General features: G+C 28.4%; 12 protein-coding genes and 1 non-coding gene across 13 annotated transcripts; 5 read left to right on the top strand and 8 right to left on the bottom strand.

The window, feature by feature from the left end:
- Window positions 1-122: 122 nt before the first annotated feature.
- On the bottom strand, window positions 123-1085 carry T551_03099 (uncharacterized protein; the record flags this gene model as incomplete). The annotated part of the gene is made up of 1 exon (XM_018375362.1): window positions 123-1085. One exon carries the CDS (start codon window positions 1083-1085, stop codon window positions 123-125), a length of 963 nt encoding a protein of 320 aa, XP_018228570.1.
- Window positions 1086-1921: 836 nt separating this feature from the next.
- T551_03098 (mitochondrial 37S ribosomal protein YmS18) lies at window positions 1922-2605 on the bottom strand (the record flags this gene model as incomplete). Its single annotated transcript, XM_018375361.1, has 1 exon — window positions 1922-2605. One exon carries the CDS (start codon window positions 2603-2605, stop codon window positions 1922-1924), a length of 684 nt encoding a protein of 227 aa, XP_018228569.1.
- Window positions 2606-2663: 58 nt separating this feature from the next.
- On the top strand, window positions 2664-4098 carry T551_03097 (uncharacterized protein). The gene is made up of 7 exons (XM_018375360.1): window positions 2664-2721; window positions 2769-2886; window positions 2930-3045; window positions 3097-3664; window positions 3712-3790; window positions 3834-3908; window positions 3955-4098. The coding sequence occupies exons 1-7, from the start codon at window positions 2719-2721 to the stop codon at window positions 4037-4039; spliced, it is 1044 nt and encodes a 347-aa protein (XP_018228568.1). The 5' UTR covers window positions 2664-2718; the 3' UTR covers window positions 4040-4098.
- A 103-nt stretch (window positions 4099-4201) lies between these two features.
- On the bottom strand, window positions 4202-6461 carry T551_03096 (uncharacterized protein; the record flags this gene model as incomplete). The annotated part of the gene is made up of 10 exons (XM_018375359.1): window positions 4202-4369; window positions 4412-4661; window positions 4703-4858; window positions 4904-5353; window positions 5396-5463; window positions 5505-5816; window positions 5860-5931; window positions 5973-6073; window positions 6118-6247; window positions 6294-6461. 10 exons carry the CDS (start codon window positions 6459-6461, stop codon window positions 4202-4204), a joined length of 1875 nt encoding a protein of 624 aa, XP_018228567.1.
- Window positions 6462-6575: 114 nt separating this feature from the next.
- T551_03095 (dephospho-CoA kinase) lies at window positions 6576-7333 on the top strand (the record flags this gene model as incomplete). Its single annotated transcript, XM_018375358.1, has 2 exons — window positions 6576-6612; window positions 6666-7333. 2 exons carry the CDS (start codon window positions 6576-6578, stop codon window positions 7331-7333), a joined length of 705 nt encoding a protein of 234 aa, XP_018228566.1.
- A 28-nt stretch (window positions 7334-7361) lies between these two features.
- Window positions 7362-8357, bottom strand: T551_03094 (uncharacterized protein; the record flags this gene model as incomplete). The annotated part of the gene is made up of 7 exons (XM_018375357.1): window positions 7362-7484; window positions 7527-7618; window positions 7670-7908; window positions 7953-8000; window positions 8044-8150; window positions 8201-8235; window positions 8282-8357. The coding sequence occupies 7 exons, from the start codon at window positions 8355-8357 to the stop codon at window positions 7362-7364; spliced, it is 720 nt and encodes a 239-aa protein (XP_018228565.1).
- Window positions 8358-8699: 342 nt separating this feature from the next.
- On the top strand, window positions 8700-9808 carry T551_03093 (uncharacterized protein; the record flags this gene model as incomplete). Its single annotated transcript, XM_018375356.1, has 2 exons — window positions 8700-8862; window positions 8907-9808. 2 exons carry the CDS (start codon window positions 8700-8702, stop codon window positions 9806-9808), a joined length of 1065 nt encoding a protein of 354 aa, XP_018228564.1.
- A 179-nt stretch (window positions 9809-9987) lies between these two features.
- T551_03092 (uncharacterized protein) lies at window positions 9988-11805 on the bottom strand (the record flags this gene model as incomplete). The annotated part of the gene is made up of 10 exons (XM_018375355.1): window positions 9988-10244; window positions 10286-10399; window positions 10444-10462; window positions 10502-10692; window positions 10734-10918; window positions 10966-11003; window positions 11054-11142; window positions 11191-11425; window positions 11469-11644; window positions 11709-11805. The coding sequence occupies 10 exons, from the start codon at window positions 11803-11805 to the stop codon at window positions 9988-9990; spliced, it is 1401 nt and encodes a 466-aa protein (XP_018228563.1).
- Window positions 11806-11994: 189 nt separating this feature from the next.
- On the top strand, window positions 11995-12523 carry T551_03091 (uncharacterized protein; the record flags this gene model as incomplete). Its single annotated transcript, XM_018375354.1, has 4 exons — window positions 11995-12089; window positions 12131-12213; window positions 12251-12391; window positions 12441-12523. The coding sequence occupies 4 exons, from the start codon at window positions 11995-11997 to the stop codon at window positions 12521-12523; spliced, it is 402 nt and encodes a 133-aa protein (XP_018228562.1).
- A 487-nt stretch (window positions 12524-13010) lies between these two features.
- Window positions 13011-13700, top strand: T551_03090 (uncharacterized protein; the record flags this gene model as incomplete). Its single annotated transcript, XM_018375353.1, has 3 exons — window positions 13011-13333; window positions 13379-13496; window positions 13548-13700. The coding sequence occupies 3 exons, from the start codon at window positions 13011-13013 to the stop codon at window positions 13698-13700; spliced, it is 594 nt and encodes a 197-aa protein (XP_018228561.1).
- A 610-nt stretch (window positions 13701-14310) lies between these two features.
- Window positions 14311-14384, bottom strand: T551_05040. The gene has a single exon. It is a non-coding gene; the product is annotated as a tRNA-Arg (tRNA).
- A 343-nt stretch (window positions 14385-14727) lies between these two features.
- Window positions 14728-16253, bottom strand: T551_03089 (adenosylhomocysteinase; the record flags this gene model as incomplete). The annotated part of the gene is made up of 6 exons (XM_018375352.1): window positions 14728-15057; window positions 15101-15318; window positions 15362-15534; window positions 15580-15901; window positions 15946-16090; window positions 16137-16253. The coding sequence occupies 6 exons, from the start codon at window positions 16251-16253 to the stop codon at window positions 14728-14730; spliced, it is 1305 nt and encodes a 434-aa protein (XP_018228560.1).
- Window positions 16254-16764: 511 nt separating this feature from the next.
- On the bottom strand, window positions 16765-17460 carry T551_03088 (uncharacterized protein; the record flags this gene model as incomplete). The annotated part of the gene is made up of 4 exons (XM_018375351.1): window positions 16765-16977; window positions 17017-17144; window positions 17194-17324; window positions 17369-17460. The coding sequence occupies 4 exons, from the start codon at window positions 17458-17460 to the stop codon at window positions 16765-16767; spliced, it is 564 nt and encodes a 187-aa protein (XP_018228559.1).
- Between the last annotated feature and the right edge of the window lie 136 nt (window positions 17461-17596).

The following is a 17596-nucleotide window of genomic DNA, read 5'->3' as shown; positions in this document are numbered from 1 at the left end:
AGCCAAACTAAAAATACAATATATATATATATATATAATTGTTATTGAACATGATTCCTGGATTAAATGTAATTATAGCTATATTATATTATAAAACAATGACAACGACCAGCGATCCGTATCTAGTTCATCAAAATATCCTTTTTAACTTCAAAATCAATAGAATTATTATCACTGTAATTAGATTTTAAAGTATCATTAATATTCAAAGAAATATCAGGCGACAACTCTGTCTTATTAATAACACTAAGATCTCCACCAAGTCGAACAACTTCATTTTCAAGCCATTGAGAGCGAGTATTTAATTCATTAATATAATTTTGTAAACTTCGAATATAATCAACAGATTTTCGTAATATTTCACCTTTATTTAACTTACAATCTGAATGGTTTAAATTTTTTACATCCGAATTTGACCCTATTTTATCTTTAAATAAGCTTTCAGAAACAAGAGTAGCAAGTTCTTGTATCTTTTCATTAATATTATCTCTGCGACGACGTTCAACTGCATTGTGACTTTCCCGACGCTTCCTATGTTTCTCCAAAAGTTGTTTATTATCAAAGATACTGAGAGATGTAAAAGGTTCCTCGGAAAACGACATATGTGGATCTTTTTTTTTATAAACAGAATATCCAAGAAAACTAGAATCATAAAATGAACCGAAAGAATCAACAGAATAATTCCTAGAAAGGCAATAATCATTTACTGTAGTTGGCATACTCATGCTGTGAAAAGCTTTAGAATCTTCACTCATAATAGGCGGTGCGTCTATAGAATGAAAATTGTCCGTATATAAAAAATTAGGACTCTGGTAAGAAGAAAATTGTCGATTGTATAGCATCTTAGGATGATAATGAGAACCTCTATACGAATTCGAATGTGAATTTAACATTGCATTATTACAATCAACATTCACCGGTGAATTGACATTTAATTCTGTTAGTTCATCGATAGAAATAATATTATTCCCTTCAGAAAATGGATGATATCGATGATTATGTGCATAATTTTGATAAACTAATGGTATATGTTGAACATGATGTCCATTCTGTTTTTCATTTCCCGTATATATACTTTTATTCATATTCATCGCTTTTGTTTTTATTAAAATTAATAAAAGGCCTTCATAAACAATACAGATATCCTTTTTTTTGTCTTAAGCTTGTCTAATAATCTTATTTTAATAACTTATTTTAAGTTTATACATTTTTTATTTTTAAATGGGTTCGTAATGACTTTCAGAAAGTAAAAAGAACCGACAAAAGTTCACATGACGTATTATCGTCAGAATAAAAAATAATTTACTGTTCATTTTCAAAATTAACAATTGAACATAGTATTGATTTAGGATTTTACATCACTATTTATAGACATAAAATAAAGTTTAATTTATTTTTCAAAGCTTACAATTTTTTTTGGTATTTATGTTGCCTTAAATTTTATAAACAAAACTTTTTAATATGTATCAATTGTCATTTTAAATTTATTCAATATGAAGGAAATACTTATTATTTTTAAAAATAAAAACTAAAAATAGAGAATAATATGAATCAATAGTGATTTTATTGTATGAAATTGACCAATATTGTTCTTTAAGTAATTTTTTATCTTTAAAACCAATTAAATAACTAATTTACTAAATTTACTAATTATAACATTTTAAATTTTTTTTACTAGCTTTATATAAAAACAACAATGGTCCTTTATAATATTTAATTCATAATATTTAATTCATAATATTTAAAATATACAAAAGTATAAAAATGTATAATTTTTATTTAAATAAAAACCATAGAGCAGATATATAAAACTTAAAACAATCCATAATTTTTAATAAAACATTCAAATATATATCATTAAAAAATTATAATATAGACGTATCTTGCAAAAATTCAACTTTAATGTACACAAAGATATATACTATAACCTTCTAGCTTTTCTGCCTCTTACTCCTCCAAATTTTAATCTCGTTGCGTCTGTAATACGAGATATGAATGGTCTAAAAGATGCACCTTCTATACCACTAATACATTTAAATATTGCTTCTCTACCTTTACCAAAGCCTCGAAGAATAATTTCAAGTTGTGTTGGACGAATATCCTTTTGTGTCATTCTTTCAAACATAGACACGCATGCCTGGTATCCTGCTTCGTATCCTCCTCTCTGTGACTTTTTAAATCCAAGCATACCAGTTGTAATGCAAATAACAGGATTATAATGTGAATTAGTCAATGTAATGATTGTATTATTATTTGAACAAAAAGCATGAAAATGATATATCGCATCCTTGATGCCTAAAGAATCTTGGTGCATTGTTTTATTAATAAATTCATCAAAAACATATGATTGTATATTTTCCAAACCCGGTTTTGAAATATTAGCTTCTTCATCTTTATTACCAAAATCTCCTTTTGTTTCTTTTTTTTCAGATAACTCTATCCTTTTTTTATCTAAAACCTTATCTAAAGAAGTAGAATCCTGCGTTTTTACTTCTTTTTTAGATGTTGACCAACTAGAAAAACATGATAATTTTAAAGAATAATTAGGATTAAAACAGACATGTTTTCTTCTTAACAAAAACAAACAAATTTGCTTAAAAATCATTTAAATACCTTAACATTTTTGTCTTAAAATCTACGTTTTTAAACCTAACTTTTGATCTTAACGAAACTAAAGATTTTTATTTTTTTAAAAAAACCAAAAAAAACAATTTAAAGATGGTAAAATAAGCATATTTTAGATAAAGTTTTTGTTTAATATATCATAGTCAAAAAACCTTTCATCTAACCAGCAATGTATAGCATTTTTAGTTGCAGAATGGCTTGAAAACTGCTTAAAAGAAGGAATTATTCCAGAGGAAGAAAAAGAAGGAATTGAAGTAGCAGGTAAATATTTGGCTTAAAGCAATATATTTCTGAAGCTTTTAAGTACAATGTATCACTGGAACCTTTTCAGTAGATCCTTGTTGTAGTAATCAACGAAAAAGCCTTGGAATAGACTCCCAAACACTTACAAGCATTTTTGAAGAAGCACAGCAGCAGACTGTATGTAATTATCTGAAAAATATAGTTTTGTGTTTTACTATTTGTTCTTAGAGAAGTTCAGTAAAAATTAGTGCGGAATTTGCAACCAATATTACTACAACATGTAATATAAACACAAATGATAAAGCAAAAGCAGAGGATTTAAAAACACAGGGAAACAATGCAATGTCTAAAAAGGATTACTCTCATGCTATTCATTGCTATACAGAGGCACTCAAGCTTTTTCCACACGATGTAATTTATCTGTCTAATCGTGCAGCAGCATATTCTCAATCAGGAGATAATCATTCTGCTGTGAAAGATGCAAAATTAGCACTAGAAATAGATCCTAGCTATGGGAAAGCATATAGTCGCCTTGGTCATGCTTATTATGCACTAGGAAATTATAAAGAAGCGTTAGAAGTATATGAAAAAGGTTTAAAAGTTGATCCAGCTTCAGAAATAATGAAACGAGGACTTGAACTCGTAAAAAAAAATGTTAATGAGCAAAATAATATTACACAAGAAAAGAATTCAGAATTTGAAAATGTTTCTAAAGCTTCGAATACGGATTCATCAAATGAAATACCTAGGGGTACCTGTGAAATGCCCGACTTTGCATCTATGATGAACAATTCGAGTATTTTTACTTTAAAACTGTCATATTTATAATTTAATTTATCTTAGCTTTTATGTCTGTAGCACAAAACTTGATGTCATCTGGTGCTTTAAATGATCTACTAACTAATCCACGTATTGCACAAATGTAAATATAGTATTATATAAAAAATAATTCTTGATTGTATTAGGGCACAAAATATTATGAGTAGTGGACAAGCTCCTAATATACAAGATATAATGGCTGATCCAGAAATGAGAAATATGTATGTAATTTCTTTTATCAAATATTCATAAAACTCATTTTAGAAGAGCTAGAGGATTTATGGGAAATTTTGGTCAAGGGAATACAGGAAATACAGGAGGAAATGTAGAAAAGCCTTTTAATTCAAATTAAATTATTAAGGATAATTGTTTTTAAAATAAAGGATTTTTTATCAAAAAATATTATTTTTAGTTTTATATTATTAGACTAGATCACAGGAAAGTAATAAGCGGTATCATATACGTTATTATTACAGACACTTATTTTCAGTTGTTTAAATAAAAAATTATATATTTAAAGATAATTTTGTTTTATATTAGTAACCAAATGTTCTCTTAATGGTGCAATTAAACCATGCTTATCTTCTACTTCTACAAAATGAACTCTTCCCTTAAATGAATATTCTACACGTAAGGTTTTTTTTTGACCAAAAGCAGGATCCCAGATTCCAATAATTTGAGACTATTAATATTTAACAATAAATTTTACAAGAAATGTTTTTACCTTAGAAAAACCATGATGAATAGTAAGTTGACTATCATTGACTAAAGCTGCTATAGCAATTGTTACATCAATTACATCACCTGTTGTAAAATCGCCATAAAGCGCCTTAATTATAAATAACCCTTCTTTTTGTTTTTCGTAATATTGTTTTTTATGAACCATATCGCACATAAGATGCAAAAACTCTTCAGCTTTTTTCTTTTTCATATTCAAACATTCCTGATATTCTTTCTTAATTGCAAATATTTTTCTATAAATAATTAATTTTTCAAAATAATATACATATATTACTCTTTTCTTTTTTTTATTCGATTAGGTTTCAAGTAAATTGTTTCTAATATTACTAAAGTACTTATAGGAATTATTACTCCCCATAAAGAAGCCTTAAGACTATATTTAGTAGATAATACAATTGGAATAACTATTTTTTGTCCAAGTCTAGAAAATCTTTTTTTTTTTTTAAAAAAAAATAACTTTATATTTGATACTTACAATATTTTTAAAATTATCATTCCTTGCGGTAATGTAAGAGATACATCGAGCTCTGCATTAGAATCTTCCCCTAATTTACGATATGTTCCTGCACTAAGCACAATCCCATTTGTTGAAATTGATGTTGTTAATTTTAATCTTTCTGAACTTCTACCTTTTTTTATATTACTTGACCACTCATATGAAATTCCACTATTTGCAACCCCAGCAGTTATTTCTACATTCCAAAATCCTTCACTAGATCCCGATTTTGAAGTATTTTGCCAACCTAAAGTGAAACTAGACTTTTGAGTAGAAAATGGCATATTTAAACCCCATTGCCCCAGATTCCAACAACCTGTTCGAAAAGTTACAAATCCAGTCCCCTGTGGGGTTAATCTTTTTCCAGAACTTATGATAAGTTGAGGTGGTGCATAAAAAGTTGGAAATTGTGTTTGTATTGTCATAAATCTAAAAAAATAAGAAAAAATCATACAATATAAAATAAGTTACGAGTCTCTATTGAAAGTATAAACAAGTTTAGAAAATAATAATTTAGGATCAAGAATATAAATACCTGTCTTAATAAAATTAATTAAGTTACAGGAAGAACAATGATTACCTCAAACCATAACTTTGCGCTGTAAACATGACGCAAAACTCCTATAATATTTGCTTCTGATATTTTATTTTTAGACATCATTTGCCCAATGAGAGTGAATGTAGTATTATCATTAATATATAAATCCTTATTACCAAAAGAAAGTGGAACAGAAAATGAATGTTTCATAAAAATAGAAGAAACACCAGTATACTTAATTCTTTCAAAAAAACTCAATTTCCTTGAATGAGAAAGTACTCCAATATGAGATAATGTTGGTATTTGAATTGCTTGAAATAATGGTGATGCATCAAATACCAGATTTATATGTCCCTTTAAGATTCGACATAATTATATGCAAGTACAGTATACTTACTCTAGATTTTACCATATTTTCAAGATTTTGTTGATTTTTCCTATGCATTTGTCTTTCGAGCTCTGCAAGAACCTAAGATATCAATAATAAGGAAAGAAAATAACCATTAGTACCTCTTCAGAGGTCTTAAACTTCTTTCCAATGTCCCAAGTAAATTTCAACCCTTCTTCACCATACATATCATAAATCCATCGTTTTCTTGGGTCCATCAATACTTTCACCATTAACAGCAATAATTCAGATAGATAACGCACCAACCCTCATAAGCATACTGAATTAGCCTAAATTTCTCCTCAGAAATTGCTTTTGAGTCAGAATGCTGGTGTTTATCGGGATGAAACGCACGGGAAAGCCGATGATATGATTCTCGTATTTGTGACTCTGTTGCCTAAAAATAGTAAAAAAAAGTAACTTATATCCAATAGAAAACATACATTTCTACTAATATTTAAAATTGCATAAAAATTCTCTTCATTTAGCTCCTCTACCATCTTTTTATGTTTGTCAAGGGTTTCTTCGAGATCATCCTGTCCAAGCCGAGTTCTTTCTGGTTCATTATATATATTCTCCTTAATTCCTTCATGAAAAAAGACGTTTTCCATTGTATTTTTTCATTCATAAGCCTTTTTTTACTCTTTTTTTCTGATCCAATTTTTTTTGCAGTTAATAAAATCTTTGATAACGACTCCCAACGTCTAAAAATATGTTAATTACAAATGTTGGTGCTAGGAATCACTGGATCAATTGGAACAGGTAGAAAACATGTTATTTGAGTATATTATAGTGGTTAATTGTTTGTTTTATAGGAAAATCTACAGTTTCTATGATTTTGAGGTCAAAATCACCATGGACGTTGATAGACGCAGATGTGTTGGCTAAAGAACTGATGTTACCAGGAAACAAATGTTATAAGAAAGTTATTAAAATTTTTGGAGAATCAATTGTTAAAGAAGATGGACAAATTGATACCAATATCCTGGGACAAGCAGTTTTTTCTAATCCTTGTGAAAGAAAAATATTGAATAAGATTGTACACCCAGAAGTTTTAAAAACAGTGCTTTTTCAAATTTTTAAAGCATGGATAAGAGGGGATGAAGTAGTGATAGTTGATGTGCCTTTATTATTTGAGAGTGGATTTGACTATCTTTGTGGAAAAATCATTTGTGTTGCGTGTAAAGAAAATACACAAACAGAAAGGTTAAAGACTCGCAACGGATATACAAAAGAAGAGTCAGAAAAAAGGATCCGAAGCCAAATGCCTCTAAGCAGCAAAATTCAACTAGCAGATATAGTAATATGGAATGATGGAAGTAAAAAGGATTTAGAAGTTAAAGTCGCAGCCCTGATAAAAAATATACAGCCCACTAAAACAAGATATCTGCTTGAACGAATACTTCCTATATTTGCGATGATATCTTTTATTTATACAGCATTAAAACGCTGGTTATTCAAGAAAAAAAAAAACTTTATATAAAACCCATAACATTAATATTCCTTTTATTCTAATGTACATTATTTCTTACAACAGTCCCATCTCCCAGTGTATTCCCAGGTGTTTGTACAATAACTTTATCGTTAGAATCTACGAATTCGAAATTATATTTCGCTAGATATTGTGGAATAGCCTACAATTTATAAATATATAATGTAAAATATACATGAGTTACTGCAAGTTGTGGGCCATAACGTGCCGAATTATCATATAATTCAAAAAGAGGTACCGCTAATAATTTCATATTTTTAGGAACAGCTAATACCTCTATTGAAACGATTAATCAATTGATATATATGAAAGAATAATTGAAAATACTCGTTTTTGGTAATTTCACAAGATAGAGTTTTTTGCATTCTTTAGGTCTTGTAACATGTGCTGGTATAAATGGATACATAAATGTTTCAAAATTAGGTCTCCACCACTGAGCAAGACAATCTCCGATTTCCCATTTTGTGTCTTCTGGAGATTCCGGAGTAGTAGGTGCCAACCGCTCATTCAATCTGGCTACAAATCCTTGTATTTCTGATTCATTCGGCTGTAAATAATCACCAGGTCTTGAGAAATATTAAAAAACATAAAATAAACAAGAAACCCATACAACTTAAAAAATGCATTTGCAATTTGAAGCATTAATATATGTGGATGACTTTTTTGTTTAAAAAAATCATTTTTTTTATTTTTTAACTCACTTATGTTCATGAACTACCAAAATCCCTTCACAGGTCCTCCTCATACCACTTTTTTCATAATGAGATTTTAGTCGATCCAGACGAGAAATCACACTTGGATCTTCTTCCTAAAATCCTATGTTTAGTTTATTAAAATACAACAAATCATCAGTATTACCGGTTGTGCTTCTTTTGTAGAAAAAACATAATTTGCTTAATCAAAATCAACGTAGAACTTCTGAAATTCTAAATAACTTACAAAGAGGATAAATACGTATTGTTTCTGGCTGCCTTTCATTAAATCCTTTCTGCAGAGGATATAGTTTGCTGGCCATCTTAAAATATTACCAATTTATGGTTTTTAAGCGAAAAAAATTATGAAATTAATTTTTATATGAAAAGAACAGTTTCTGAAGCTTTTCTTTCAATATTTAGAGCTTTTTGTGTTTATTTTTAATAGTTTTCTGAGGTTATATCTTAACTAAAGAATATCCTCAATAACGGTACATAAGCCAAATAAAGTTTATCGAGAAAACCGTGTTTTAGATATAATCAAAACTATAAAAGCGCGTAATTTGTAAGAGTTTTTCACAAATAAACACTTTTTATTGGAATAAATACAAGATCTATATCAATTTTGGTTTTTTGTCAAAAAAAAAGAATAAAAATAACTAAATATGACGTGTTTTTATATGCTAAATGATATCTTTTATACACCTGAATATACGTCTACAGAGACGCATTCTATAGACACAAAAGACATGGGAAAGGAAAATGCAGCAGATATTGCGGATCAATTAGAAATTTTCTCATTATCTATAGTTACTGAGCAAACAATGGGTAAAATACGTATTTTGATCGGATGATTTTTAACATTTTTATAGAATCAGCCATGAAACATCTTAATACTTTTGGAGAGCGTCTTGAAAAAGCAAAAACTCTAATTTCAGAATCTGATTATATGAAAACAATTAGTACAGATCAAGCCATGGACTCAATGATGTATAATAATATGGAATTTGTATCACAAAATAAATTGATACAACAAAATGAATTGATACAACAAAATGAATTGATACAAGATATGTTAAAATTGGGAGATGACATACGGGATATGAAGAAACGTATAATATTTTCAAGAGATTGGCAGCGTGGTGTATCATCTTTAGATCAAGCTTCTCAAATATTAAAAAAAAACAACACTTTAAATACTTCTTTAGATATAGCAAAACAAGGGTTTGAAGCAGCAAAACTGTTGAAGAAAAGTTATGACATATTCGAAAGAGATTTAATGGCGCGTTTCCCTATATTATCATCTGAATTATCTGTTTATGAAGCAAATCTATCCAATTCAAGATTTTTAACAAAAACTGAGTCAGATTCTAGTATTTTTTCAACATCTTCACATATGAATACATCAAGCATTTCATCATTAGATACAATAGATCATTGTAAATTGGGTGATAGGGTTATTTATGAAAATGCAATGTTAAATACCGAAGTTTCATGGGAACCTCTATCAAATTTTTGTCAGCCATTAAATTTTGATACATTTTTAAAAAGTGACATTGAATCATTATCATTCTTAAATGTAGAAAATAGTGATATAAAAAGTATAGAGAAATATTTTTCTTGTATGGAACCAGAACTTGTTGAAAGATTATTTGAAGCAATGAAAAGATTAACCATTGACCCTTTGTCAAATGGGGACATACATAATGCTAATAAAAGTTACAGTAATAAACTTAAAATAGAAGCAGCATTAAAAATTCTGGAAGATGAATAAAAGTTAAGGTTTAATTTATTTTTTTTTGCAACTTACCGGGTTTGGTTATAATAAAGTATGTTATTGTATTGGTTTTGGGATTGATTAGTACAGTTATATACATGACTTTTGAAGTATATGATTATGTAATGTAATATTTTTTGTGAATCGGATGTTTTAAATTATCATGTAATTGTTTATTATTGTATGTCTTTTGTTAATCTCCATATTGATTTTGATTCTTCTTTCCATATTAATTTAGGATAGTCTTTCATTCTATTAAAGGCATCTTGATGACCGCGTTTTGCAATCTCATAAAATTCGTTCCAGGATAAATGATAACATAAACTTGCGATAATATCATCGCAATATTCTGATAATAAAGTAATGTCAAATGAGATGTGTTTAACTGGTTCTCGAGAAATATATATTTGAGGTATATTTGAAGGAATAGCATCTATAATTTTAAATATGTATTAGTTTGAATATTAATGTTACCTATAATTTTTGAAACTGGTGCTACTTTTAAAGAAGTACCAATACAGATAACTAGGTCACAAGAATGTATATCCTTTTCAATTTTTTCATGAAAAGATTTTGGTAATTTTTCACCTATGATCATTTTTAAATAAAAAAGATGTAATAAAAATAATTACCAAAAAATGTAATTGTTGGCTATATTGTTAATTTCAATCTATAAAAACAAAAAAATACCTTTAAAACTCCAATATCTGTCATAGAATCATCTTCATTATTAAATTTTTGTTTTGTTTTTATCTTTTTATTTTTCTTTTTTTTTAAACATTTAGGACAATAAGGCAATGTCTTTAGCTTTAGAGCACTAAAAATTATTTCACCAGGAAAAACATGTTCACACAAAATACAAATTGCATCTTTAAATGAACCTATACTATTAGATTTTAAATCAAGCAATAATGAAAAGTACCGTGACATCGAACCAATTTCTCATTATGAATACCAACTATTTCTTCAATATTATCAACATTTTGTGTATATTGAGTTAAAAGTTTCCCTTTATCCTGCAAAAGCTTTATAAAAGCGTGAGTAGGTGAATAAGTATTCTTAAGTTCTTCTAAAGGAAAAAATTTCATCATAAAAGAATAAAAAATACTAATTTTCAATAAGCCCATGAATACAAATAAAATTAAAAATAATACTTAGGATCTTCCTTAAAAACATCAATATCAAACAATTCCTAAAATTTTATCAGTCTTTTATTTTCCATTATGAACTTTTTTCGCAAACCTGTGGGTCATTTAATCCATATTGTTCTAATTTAGAATAAATTCCTGTATTACTTCGAAAATCTGGTATACCAAGAGACGTACTTATACCTAGATCCCTTTTTAAAAAATATACTTCAAATCTTAACATATATATACCAGCGCCTGTAATAACTAAAATTTTTTGTCTTTTCTCAATTAAATGTACAACATCCAGTACTGTACTATATACTTCTAACTTAGTTCTTGATTGCCGTTTTTCCTTCAATGTTGAAATAAACGGCAAATTATATTCCATACCATCCATAAACCCTTCTATATTTAGTTTTGAATCTTGCTTTCTTAGCTCATTCATTTTTAATTTAAATTTTAGCTTCGTACCCGGTTTTGAGATCTTATTTCTTAGCAATAAAGATTTGTATACTAAAAACTCTTACATCAGATTCCCCTGAATACTTTTTCCGACTTAACATTATCCCATTATCCTTACTTTCATTCAAAATTTTCTTATCCTCATCTTGAATTGTATATATATCCAACCCTCTCATTTTTTGCTCATTCATCTCTTCATACTGCTCATTAAACAAATATCTCTGTTCCATCTCAGAAACTTCTTTCATATACCCCCTAGTTCATTCTCCATTCAATTGGCTTGTACATATTCATTAAAGAGACACTTGATGCAATATGTCTATTTTTATCAACTTCCTGTATATTTGTCCCGTTTTCATCCCGCGTACACTTCCATTTGTTCTCACTCTCATCAATTCTCATCAGATGAGTCACCAAAGTAAAAATATCCCTCTATCACTCGCTTTTATCCTTTTTTAATGCAAAATAGCTCCTCCAAAAACCATTCTCACTCCTCCTCTCTACGGTAGCTTCCCACTTGATCATCATGGCATTTCTTTTACCGTATATTTCTAATAATTACTTATCCTTCTAGGAGAATGTAAATCAATCATGAAATCTTATCTCCAATGTCTTCAGCTCCATCAGTATAACCAATCTCCCTGTAAACATATAGCAAAAGCATATCTTCAATGCCGCATGGATTCGTTTGTGCTTTATACGTTGAAATCCCCGTTAATATCTCTAGCGCCCTTTTTCATCCCCGTGAATTACATAATCTTGGATTCCACGAAATACCTTCTGAGCATACAGAATCTCATCAGAATAACCGTAAAGATTAAAATATAGAGAAAAATAGAAAAAATAGATAGAAAAATTCTTTATAACAACATCCACTTCAACTTAAAACACAGTATATCTACTGTCCCCGTTCAGCTAATGCAAAACACTATGGATACCGCGATACGCGTCTTTTCTATTGAACTACTCGATACTAATCTTGTGCTTGGTAAGAGTTGTTACAAATGCATAAACTATGCAGAAATTAATAATATCAGATGAAATGGAACCGCCTGAAGAAATCGAAGGAACAAGTAGTAGTATGCTATATCAGACACAATTAAGTGCACTCTGCCAGTGACACAGAAATAAAGAAAAAATGAGTCGTCTATAGGCAAATTGCACTATGTTGCACTATGCTGTAGTATATATATAGCATATATAGTTGTATATCTACAACGCATATAACACGCATACAACACGCATACAACACGCATACAACACGTGTATTGAGCGTAGGAAAAAAGGCAACAGGCAGAATAGACAGAACATGCACAAAGAACGTATTTTGAGCCTATTTATATATATAAAAGAGCATAATTATGGGTGATGCATATACTCGGATCGGCGGGTATCGAGAACACACAAGCAACAGTGCGCATATAAGCTGGACAGCAAGCTAACCAGGAGAAAAGAAGGAGCAAAAAGTGCAGAAAACGCTTGTTTTGAGCGCATATAGTTGCTATTTTGCCTGCATTTGACAAAGATTTGTGCAGAAAGATATTTCAGCAATCAAGATAAACAGCGTGTTTGCAAAAAAAACACATACTATTAGCTTAATATTGATTATGAAGCGCCTTTTAGAGCAGTATCAACAGGGATCAAACAGATCTCGGCCAAAGACGGTTGCAGATCGGCTGCGTTCATACCGTCTGTTTGGGAGGGGATATATACCATTGCCAGTGGGAAATGAACAGGATTTAGAATCAACAGCAGAAAATACACAGGAATGGATGAAGCTTTCATATAGTGATCGTGTAATAATTTTTGTTGTTTTTATGTTGGCATCAATTTTATGCTTTGTCTTTTCTATATTTTTAATGACGACGTTATTTAAACCAAGGAAAGTACTTCTTCTGTGGACAATTGGGAACCTATTTTTTCTTGGATCGTAGGTTATATGGGTATTTTGGGGCATTAATTTAATATATTATAGATTTTCGGCTCTTCAAGGGCCTTGGACATATATTAAGCATTTGTTTTCAATGCCACGGCTTCCATTTACATGTATATACCTAGGAAGTATGTTTTTAACGCTATTTTTTATTATAAAAGTAAGTGGGAGGGATGAGCAGGGGAAACAACTAATTAAAATGTGTTTATAGTTGAAATCGACTATTCTTTCTATTTTTTCCGGTGCAATACAATTATTGGCTCTATTATGGTATTTAATAAGCTACTTTCCAATGGGTTCTCAAGGACTTCGATGGGGTTCTCAATTTATTATATCTAAAATGAAGTCCTATGTTAGTATTTAAACATATATATTATTTTATCATATTAAACATTAAGTTTTTAAAAGATAATGTAAATAGCTTTGGATGATATATATTTCATTAACTATATTTAGAATTACAAGTATTATTAAAAGTCTTAGATAGAATAAAAATAAGTAAAATTACACTAAATAAGGGTTATGATAAGTATACTAGGAAATAAAGTATTTTTGAAATTTAAAATAAGAAAATATAAAGGTTAAATGTTATTGCAAAAAGTATATTGCAAAAGGTATATTGTAAAAGGTATATTAATATAACGTTTTAAACATAAATTTTTAAGAAAAATTTTTCAATTTTATAAACTTATACTAAACAAGACAATTCTTAAAAATTAACATCTTTGACTTAATATACTTTATATATAAATATAGAATACTCTAATAAAGTTAAATTTTAAAGTTATTTTAATATTGTTAAAATCTTTTTAATATATACGAATATTTTTATAGGTTCTCAAAAAATACTATAAATAACTTTTAATAACATTTCTAATTATCTTAGAGAAACATAAATCCGTTATATGAAAGATAGGTGTTTTAATAAAGATTACTTCTAAACTTTAAAGTTCAATTTAAAAATCAGCCGTACTAGCCCCACCTGGGACTCGAACCCAGAATCCCCTGATTAGAAGTCAGATGCGCTAGACCATTGCGCCAGCAGGGCACACTGCCCTATCAGCCAAAAAATTATTAATAAATGAAATTTTAAAATTTATTTAAATTAGATATTTAAATTTTATATATAATTTAACAATTTTATATTTTAGCATTTTTCCGATTACACATATTATAGATCCAAAAGTAATATATATAATATTCTAATTTTTAATTAATAAATAGTACAAGATAATTTAAAATTTTTAAAATAAAAAACCAAAAATAATTAAATAGAAAAATAGATAAATATTTAATTTTAGCCAACCAAAATAGAAAGCATTTTAGAATTTTTAATAAAAATAAGATTTAAAAACAATACTTTTATAAACCCCAAATCTTAATACTAAAAATTAATAACGATAATGATGACTTTTATATGGCCCATTAATAGGAATGTCAAGATAAAGAGATTGTTCTTGCGTTAAACGTGTAAGTTTAACACCAAGCTTAGGCAAATGAAGCCGTGCAACTTCCTCATCTAATTCCTTAGGCAAAAAATGAACACCTAGTGGATATTGATTTTCCTGAGCAGTCCATAATGCAATTTGTGCCAAAACTTGATTAGTAAAAGACATAGACATAACCATACTACTATGTCCTGTAGCGCACCCCAAATTAACTAAACGTCCCTCCGCTAAAAGGATAATATGACAGCCATTTTTTAATTGATAGCGATCTACCTAATACTGTGTTAAAACAGATACCATTTTCCTATTTACTTACTTGTGGTTTAATATTTGTTACTAAAACTGCATTCTTTTTAAGCCAAGCAACATCAATTTCTATATCAAAATGACCAATATTACAAACGATTGCATCATCTTTCATTAATCCAAAATGACAGCCAGATATAATATTTTTGCATCCAGTTGCTGTTACAAAAATATCTACTTCAGAAACTACATCTTCTATTGTAGTTACTTGATAACCCTCCATACATGCTATTTTAATTAATTCACAAAATGAACATTATCCGGAACAAACCTTGAAGAGCAGTAATAGGATCAATCTCTGTCACAATAACACGGGCACCCATCCCTCTCAAAGCTTTAGCACAGCCTTTCCCAACATCACCAAAACCTGCAACTAGAGCTATTTTTCCTGCAATCATAATATCTGTTGCACGTTTGATACCATCAATTAAAGATTCACGGCACCTACATTTCAAAGTAAATACTATATTACAAAAGAAAAAAGCATACCCCATGTAGTTGTCAAATTTGCTTTTTGTTACACTATCATTAACGTTGATTGCAGGAACTTTAAGTTTCCCTTCTTTGAACATTCTATACAGTTGATGAACACCAGTAGTAGTTTCTTCACTGATCCCTTTACATTCTTTAAGATAATCCGGATACTTAGAATGTATAAGATTCGTTAAATCTCCACCATCATCAAGAATCATATTTAAGTGTTTTCCATCTTTAAAGGATGTTAACTGACGTTCCATGCACCATAAATATTCTTCTTCTGTTTCTCCTTTCCATGCAAATACTGAAATACCAGAAGCTGCAATTGCAGCAGCTTGATTATATTTAATTTTAACTTTTATTTATTTTTTAACCCACCAGCATGATCTTGTGTAGAAAAAATATTACATGATGACCATGTCACTTCTGCACCAAGTTCAACAAGTGTTTCAATAAGAACTGCTGTCTGTATCGTCATATGAAGACATCCTGCTATTCTTGCACCTTTTAACGGCTTAGATGCCTAATTTATGTATTATTTGGTATTTTTCAAAAAAAAAAAAACATACACCATATTTCATCCGACAAGATAAAAGTCCTGGCATCTCATTTTCAGCCAATTCAATCTCTTTACGCCCCCAATCAGCAAGACTAATATCTGCAACTTTATATGGATGTGTTAACATATTTTTTGAATTTTTATAAAAATTTTTAAACGATAACGTTTAACGATAAAAAATTAAGAGAATCAAGATATTTACTCAATAGCAAGGTTCGTAAATTAATTTTCATTATTAGATATATATTTTTATATATTTTGTAAAAATTATAAATTATTTAATATACTAAATAGACATTTTGTGTTGTAAAAATGTAACAAATTAAATATATTGCAGTAGCTATATTTCATAGTGTTTTCTCTAAACAAAATAAACTAGTTTTTGGATCTGAGCCTTTTTACATCTACTGATTAGTTAATGCAAAATATCAGAGACAATATAAAAAAATTAAATACAAAGTCTTTTTCTTTATATAATAAAGCTATGTGATTATTTTAGAAATAAATCATAATGTAAAAATGATCAAAACTAGTGTTTTTTGAAATTTAAACCAATTTTTGAAAAAATAAAAGTACATCAATACATTAAGTTAAAATATTATAATATTTCAGAAAAGCATAATTACTTTTTTATATTATTATAACCCTATTATTTTTCCAGATTCCCAGTGTTCTTTTTTCTCAAGGCGAAAATAATAAAGTTTTCGTGCTTGTCTATATTTTTTTATAAATTCCAAAACATCATTATTTTCCTTATCTTCCAAAAATGATTTCTGAAGAGAATTTGAGAAATCGTCTGTTTCTTTTATTGCATTATCAAGTCGAGTAAGTAAATATGGTTTTGAATGAAACTATTAATTATTATCTTTAAATTAGTATAAAAAAAATACTTTAAATGAAATTTCCATTTCTTTTTTTACATCTTCCCACCGTTTTTCATATTTCTTAAGTTCATTAAGCGTATTTTCTACATTCTTTTGCAAATTTAAAAATGATGATTTTTGGTTTAATAATTCTTCTAGACAAAATCATTTAAAGAATTACATAATGCATCCTATATTACGCACCGGAAAATCGTATATTTGTTTTATATGCTTCTTTAAGTATATTCATTTGCTGTAAAACCTCTGGATGTGTTGTATTTAATATTGCATCTAAAAGTAAAGAATCGTTTAAAATATCTTTAAGTTCCTCTTGTCTAAACATTACTGGGATAATGATAGTAAGAAAAATCAATAATACGTTTTTTCATAAAGAATAGATGGTATAAACAAAATTTCTGTATTATTATTATATTTATTTTCAACTTTTAAATCATTTTCTTGAGCATTCATTTGAAATATTCCTGATTTATAGTTTGTAAACAGCTTAAATTATTAAAATCATCAAAATTATAATTATAATTTTGTTTATTTAAACTTTAATATGTTTTAGAGAAGTCGAACTGAGATTCCAAATATCACATTTATA

The sequence above is a fragment of the Pneumocystis jirovecii genome, assembly GCF_001477535.1.
Source record: "Pneumocystis jirovecii RU7 chromosome Unknown supercont1.14, whole genome shotgun sequence".
Taxonomy (NCBI): Eukaryota; Fungi; Ascomycota; class Pneumocystomycetes; order Pneumocystales; family Pneumocystaceae; genus Pneumocystis; species Pneumocystis jirovecii.
Note: the sequence above shows the minus strand (reverse complement) of the source record. Positions and strands in the feature narration are given on the sequence as shown.

Bases quoted from the DNA above. Each gene is read 5' to 3' on its own strand.
- T551_03097 (XM_018375360.1), top strand. The intron at 3,665-3,711 runs GTATTTTTACTT...AATTTATCTTAG, and splicing joins ATCTATGATGAACAATTCGA to CTTTTATGTCTGTAGCACAA. The intron at 3,909-3,954 runs GTATGTAATTTC...TCATTTTAGAAG, and splicing joins GATCCAGAAATGAGAAATAT to AGCTAGAGGATTTATGGGAA.